Source organism: Geospiza fortis, unplaced genomic scaffold (assembly GCF_000277835.1).
Source record: "Geospiza fortis unplaced genomic scaffold, GeoFor_1.0 scaffold213, whole genome shotgun sequence".
Lineage (NCBI taxonomy): Eukaryota > Metazoa > Chordata > Aves > Passeriformes > Thraupidae > Geospiza > Geospiza fortis.
Window position 1 is genome coordinate 2,166,155 of NW_005054399.1, and position 6,810 is coordinate 2,172,964.

The 6,810-nt window shown below is 59.5% G+C and overlaps 1 protein-coding gene across 1 annotated transcript in view; it reads left to right on the forward strand.

The window, feature by feature from the left end:
• The window catches only part of CACNG3 (calcium voltage-gated channel auxiliary subunit gamma 3), a 13,236-nt gene extending 8,754 nt beyond the window's left edge, over positions 1-4,482 (forward strand). Inside the window, exons 2-4 of the mRNA XM_014309056.1 lie at positions 942-1,025; positions 2,558-2,698; positions 3,822-4,482. Coding sequence (XP_014164531.1) covers positions 942-1,025; positions 2,558-2,698; positions 3,822-4,333 — 737 coding nt within the window. The 3' untranslated portion in view covers positions 4,334-4,482. The remainder of the gene's footprint in view (positions 1-941; positions 1,026-2,557; positions 2,699-3,821) is intronic.
• Positions 4,483-6,810: the final 2,328 nt, after the last annotated feature.

Consider the following 6,810-nt stretch of genomic DNA (forward strand, 5'->3'; position numbering starts at 1 on the left):
GGCAGCCGCAGCTCCCAGGGGCAGGATTCCCTCTCTGGGGAGCACCTTGGAGGTCAGAGGGGCTTTTTGGGATTGCAGCCTTGTTGTGGTGCGTGCTTGGAGGCTGGAGTTGTGTGTCAGGTGGCTCGGCATTGCCATGACGACGAGCATCAGTTGGGGAACAGAGGGAGTAAAGGAGACAAAACAAATGTCAGAGTGTGAGTGGATGCTGTGGAGCAGGGGCTGCCCCGGGCAGCCGGGCATGCTGCTCTGCCCGTGCCTGCTCCATCCATCCGTCCATCCGTCCATCCGTCCATCCGTCCATCCATCCATCCATCCATCCATCCATGAACTGCTGCAGCCCCGCTCTGGCACTGCCTGGTGGCTGCAGAGCAGAGGGACCCGTGGGGCAGAGCCTGCTGGCTCTGGATACTGGGACAAGGTGGGTGGAACCCAGAGCTGCGAGGACGAGGAGGAGGCCGGGGGCTGTGCTGTGAGCTGGTGTCCTCACTGTGCCCAGTGCGTCCCCTTCTCCCACAGTTCCCAAAGCAACAGGAGCAGGCAACTCTCCCTCCTTTGCTGTGTCTCCCTCTGGATGACAGCCTGCCTCCTCCAGAGCTTCAGCCTCTGACTGACGCCTGTCGTGCTGCTCAGCTCCCCGAGCACAGCCTGGGAGCGTGCAGGACACCCTGAGGGCTGGCTCGTGCTGTCTGGAGCCCTGGTCCCTGGTGCCATGGCAGAGGGGACAGAGCCTGCATGACCTGAGCACGTGCCCCAGAGCCAGGATGCTGAGGGGCTGCCCTTCCTCTGGGGAGATGCTGCAGTTCCTGCCACCCCTCGCTGCCCCTTGCCGCTCCAGGGCAGTCCCACGCTGGCCCTCAGTGTCCATTTAGAGCATGAAGGGCCCTGGGCTGCTGCCCATCGTGGCCAGCAGGATCTGAGCATTTCCTGTGTCTCCCCAGGAACCTTCCGAGGAGTGTGCAAGAAAATCGACCACTTCCCTGAGGATGCAGACTACGAGCAAGACACGGCCGAGTACCTGCTCCGTGAGTGCTCCCCTGTGCACCCAGCCCCTGGGCACTGCAGGGCACCCCCTCCCTGTGCCCTGGTGTCAGCCAGCAGGGTCACAGCCCCCCGGGCTCCCCGTGCAGCCTCAGGGACCCTCTGGGCTCCCCGAGCCTGGCAGTGCCATGCTCAGTGCCACGAGCTCCTGGCACGCTGGGCTGGCACTCGCTGTCCCCATGGCCAGTCCCAGCAGTGGCTGCACAGCCTGAGTGTCCTGGTGCCCCCACGGGGAACTGGGACCCCGCAGGTCCGAGGTGCAGCACCACAGGGACCCCTCTCGCTGTCCCTGCTGGTGTCCCTGCCCCCCGAGCCTCCAGCCAGGCTGGCCTTGCTGGGAGCACGAGGGGCAGGTCCCGGTGCTCTGCACTGGCAGCCAAGCACAGGGACACAGAGGAAATGAACTGGCACATTTCCTGGGAAAGGTGGCTCCTCCTGTCCCAGGGGCCAGCCGAGCTCCGGGGCAGGACCACGGGCCTTCCCACAGCATCCCAGAATGGCCCAGCTTGGAAGGGACCTTAAAGCCCAGCCCAATGCACCTTCCTACATGGATCAGCTTCCAAAGTGACAGGAGAGAGTAATGAATGCAGCAGATCACTACCTGCTGCACCAAAAATACACTGTGCCTTGGCTTGGGCTCTCATCCCTCAGATAGGGCCGTTATTAAAGCAGAGAAATACAGAGAAGCTCCATTAAAATTCCACTCCTGGGGGCTTTAAAATAGACTTTTTACTTTAAATGTGAGAGGGGGTGGGAGAACTTCAGCACTAATCTACTAAAGCTGCAAAGCCATTTCATTAAACTCGCTCTCCTCTCCACTGGGTGAGCAGAGATGTGGAAATCTGAGAGTCCAGAGCAGCAGCTGGATGAGCAGCAGCTGGGTCAGCCAGGGGGCTGGGGCTGAGCACCAGGCCGTGGGCACAGGGCCCTTCTCCCAGGACTCCTTCCAGCCCCAGCAGCTCAGGGGGTGCCCAGGGCTGCTGCACTCCCCTGCTGCCTCTGTTGCTATTTGGGAATGCAGAGCTTGGGGTGAGCCCTCAGCAGTCTGGCACGCACGTGTGGCTCTGCATGTCAGGGTGTCATTTGTGTCACACTGCCTGGCACCTGCTCACGCTGAGGGGACAGCGTCCCTTGGCTCCAGGGCCACCCTCAGCCAGCCTTGGGACTTCCAGGGAAAGATGTGAGGGTGGGCAGGCCCTGGCACAGGTGCCCAGAGCAGCTGGGGCTGCCCCTGCATCCCTGGCAGTGCCCAAGGCCAGGCTGGATGGGGCTTGGAGCAGCCTGGGATGGGGGAAGGTGTCCCTGCCATGGCAGGGCTGGCACTGGATGGTGTGAGGGTCCTTTCCAACCCAAACCATTCCAGAGCTCCATGACAAGCAGAGGATGCCTGGTGGGGAGCAGTGCTGTGCCTCCCCATCCGTCCTGGCAGCACAAGGGGTGCCCTTGCACAGACCCTTCCCTGGTGCAGCTTCAGGGGGTGCTGGGGGCTGATGCTGCCCCTCTCCCTGTCCCACAGGTGCAGTGAGAGCATCCAGCATCTTCCCCATCCTCAGCGTGGGGCTGCTGTTCTTCGGGGGCCTGTGCGTGGCCGCCAGCGAGTTCTACAAGAGCAAACACAACGTCATCCTCAGTGCTGGTATCTTCTTCGTCTCTGCAGGTAGGAGCTGCCCAGGGGCCCCTCCAGCCTGGGGGACACGGGGGACACAGGGATGGGGTACAGGTCCTCCCAGGCCGTCAGCACTGAGAGGTTCTGAGGTTTGAGAGCTGTTCCAGCCCTGTGGGAAAATCCCCACAGAAGGGAAAGGCTGTCAGGGGTCTCTGGCCACGGTCCCTGTGCCAGACAGGGCTTCAAGTGCTCCCTTGCCCTGCCTCGAGCAGAGCCCATGTGGGGCACAGCCCAGGAGGGGCTCCCCAAGTGCAGCCACCCCTGGGGTCACCGGACCCTGGGACAGGGACTGGGGGCTCTGCCCTCCATCCTGGACAGTCAGTGGGCCCTGTGTCAGCAGCAGCAGGACCAGGCAGAGGGGCTGCCACATGGAAACCACTCTCTGGAGAGGCTGTTCCTGCTGGATTACTCATTTCTCTGTGCTGTTCCCCACTGCTTCCCCTGATTATCGCGTGACAATGTCTTTGTCTCAAGGAACCGCTGTATTTTGTGTTTTTCTTCTCCCCACAAAAAGACAAATGACTCTTCCTCCTTGGCTGGCAGGAGCTGCTGATGCAGATAAGAAAACAGCAGAGAGAGCATAATTGATTCATTAAGTAAATCTGGGAATGCACCAGCCTCTCCCCAGCCTGCAGCACAGCCCTGCCGGCTGCTGGTGGGGCACAGGCTGCCCCTGTCCCAAATGAAGCCTCAGGACTCCACCAGAAATGGAAAGAGACAGAGCCATTCCAGCTTCCCTGTGCTCCCAGGGCCATTGTGACCTGACTTCATGCTGGGGGGATCCCCCTGTACCCCTCAGGCTGGCTCTGCTGCTGCATGACACCAGCCAGGCTCCTGCATTCCCTGCTCAGCAAAGAGCACAACCAGCTCCTGAAAAGTCCCTTTTCTAGAGAAAACAGTGGTTATTCCTCCTTCCTGGGAATATACAGGAATAAGGGAATGTGTAAGGAATAAATGTGTAAGGGAATATAAAAGTGTCCTGGGAGATCAGCATAGGTCTGCAAGGGGATTTGGTCCAAGTGTGCTGGCAGAGGGTTGATGCCCCATGGGGACACGTCCCCCCATCCGCTCCTGCCACTCAGGTGAGCACCTGCCCCACCTGTCCCCCCTGCAGGTCTCAGCAACATCATCGGGATCATAGTGTACATCTCGGCCAACGCGGGGGACCCGGGGCAGAGCGACTCCAAGAAGAGCTACTCCTACGGCTGGTCCTTCTATTTCGGGGCGCTGTCCTTCATCATCGCCGAGATGGTGGGGGTGATCGCCGTGCACATGTACATCGAGAAGCACCGCCAGATCCGCGCCAGGTCCCACTCGGAGCTGCTCAAGAGGTCGGCCTTCACCCGCCTGCCCCCCTACAGGTACCGCTTCCGCCGGCGGTCCAGCTCCCGCTCCACCGAGCCCCGCTCCCGGGACATGTCGCCCATCAGCAAAGGGTTCAGCACCATCCCCTCCACCGACATCTCCATGTTCACGCTCTCCAGGGATCCCTCCAAGGTTACCATGGGGACGCTGCTCAACTCGGAGCGGGACCACGGTTTTTTACAGGTCCATAACTCCATCCCCAAAGAGTTCAAGGAGTCTTTGCACAACAACCCGGCCAACAGACGAACCACGCCGGTCTGAGGCGGGCTGGGCCGTGGGCAGGCTGCATGGCATCACCCTCGTGACGGTGTAACCTGTGAAACCCCGTTTTTAAGGACAAACCCGGAGGCTCCCCGTGCCCCTGCCCGTGGGGCTGGTTTTCACTCTGAAATGCCACTGGCCGGGCCGGGACTGAGCGGGCTCCAACCTTCCTGGGACAGCGGCTTCCCGAGGTCTCCATCGTTCGTGTGATCATAACCGCAGTGTTCCCATAGCTGTGTGTCCATGGAAATGCTGGCGATAGCCCTGTCCGTGAGAACCCTTACCCGGTAGTGACCTTTCGGTGGAATCGCCTGGAAGGCCGGAGCTGGAAGCACTGAGCTAGTGCCGGAGCGATGCTTGTGTTCCGAACCCCTTTCCCTGTCGTGCTGGATGGAGTGCTCGGGCTGGGTTCCTCTATGGCGTTTCGTGCATGCATTAAATAGCTTGGAATTCAATTTTGTCATGTCGGGTTGGGAGAAACATCCTTTTGCAATTTTCTGTGGTCTTGAAAGGGCTTATTTCCCTCCTTCCCTCCTTCCCTCCTTCCCTTCTTCTCTCCCTCCTTCCCATGAAAGGACCCAGGAGCAGAATTACTCCAGTGACTGGTAGCAAGTATCCAGCGTTTAATTCACCTCTAATGTTGCAAGAAAACGAATTACTTCCCTGCAGTTGGTACACACGCAGTCAGAGCTGACTGTCTGGGCACAGCCGAGGGGCAACGCGCGACCGTGGTGCTGCGGGAGCGGCTGCAGCCGCGTGCGGATGGGGTGTGATTCCCTAATGGCTGGGAGATCCATGAGAAAAACAATAAAATTGTCCGGTTTGGCAAGTTCCTTGGCTGAGTAGGTCACACGGCCCTGCAGTGGCACCGAGAGCGGCGCAGCGTGGCCGGCGGGGAGGAGGGAGGCCAGGCTGGGCTGCAGGGAGCGCGTGAGCAGACGGAGCTTCGGCTCTAAACTCTCCCGCTGGAGCAGAGCTCGTCTAAGTGGAGGCAGTTTGGAAGCAATTGGTCCGCGGTGATGTGTCACTTAATTGAAATCTTATTTAACCTTCTGACAGAAGTGGAAGATTCCCACAGGGTCCCCGGGGCTGCTCTGGGGCCAGCGGGGCTCTCATTCGCTCCTCTCGCAGAAGGGGAACATCTGGTGTGCAGTGTGTGAGCCTGAGCAGCCTCGCCCTGGCTCTGCTGCCCAAAGCCTGCACATCCCAATCCTTCCTGGGAATAATGGACAGGCCACTGGGAAACCCAGCGCAGGTGCTCTGCTGGAGTGAAATCCTCCTGGGAGCTCCACAGGCAGCCTCAGCCAGGGGGCACTTCCTTCACAGAACCACAGAATGCTTTGGGGTGAAATGGACCTTAAAGCTCAAATCATTCCATGGGCAGGGACACCTCCACCACCCCAGGCTGGTCCAAGCCCCATCCAGCCTGGCCTTGGACACTTCCAGGGATCCAAGGGCAGCCACAGCTTCTCTGGGCACCCTGTGCCAGGGCCTGCCCACCCTCACATGGAGAATTTCAACTCCTTCACCCTTATTTGCTACTGTTGCAAAGGGGGTTGTTCGAGAAGACTGATTCAGATGCTAATTAAGCCTCTTAATTGCCGTAGTTGCTGATTGCATGTGTTAAAAACAGTCAAAGGAGACTTGCACCCCCATCTTAGGGCAATTTTTAAAAGCAAAGCAGTGAAAGGGCTGGCAGCGCTAAACAGGAGCAGAGTGGAGTGGAATAGTTCAGTCGGAAGGGACCTACAATGACCATCTCCAACTTCCCGTGCAATTGGGTTTGATTGTGGCTGACCGAAAGCTAAAGCAGGGCCCTGAAGGCACAGCCCAAATCCCTTTTCCCGCTCCAGGCAGGCTCTGAGCGCCCGGGGGGCGCAGAAAGGCTGCGGCGCAGCGCCGGAGCCGCAGTGCCGGGCCGGCTGCTGGTGTTGATGGAGGCAGAGCGGGCAGTGATTGAAGGTGTTTACTGCCACGTGTAATATCTTCCCTTTGCGCCGATGTCTTTCCCCTGGAAGAGAAAATCAATACCCAGGCTAAATCTGGAGGCTTCAATATTTCTCAGAGAAGTGCAAATCAATATGGATTTCTTAACATGTTTAATTTCAATACCTGAAAGTGCACATTCTGCCCATTTCCTGACCTTTCCAATCCCCGGGAGAGGAGGATTAAAAAGATTTGTTCAAATTCAACGAATTGAATCAGCAAATGCCCCATTAGCTTGTTTTCTTTCCGCCAGACCTTGATAAACAGTATGATCGCCCATCGTCTGCGCGCGGCTGCCAGCGCCGCTCCGACGCCAGCCACGCCGACCCGCCGGGCACGGCAGAGTCCTGGTCCCCTCCATCGCGGGCAGGACAGCCCAGGCGGTGGCAGAGGGGCCGGTGTCACACGGAGAGGCACCCGCTGCCCCTCCCCGAGCGCCAGCGGACCCACATCCCCCCGGGAGCCCGATCCTGCCGCGCCGCCGCGCCCGC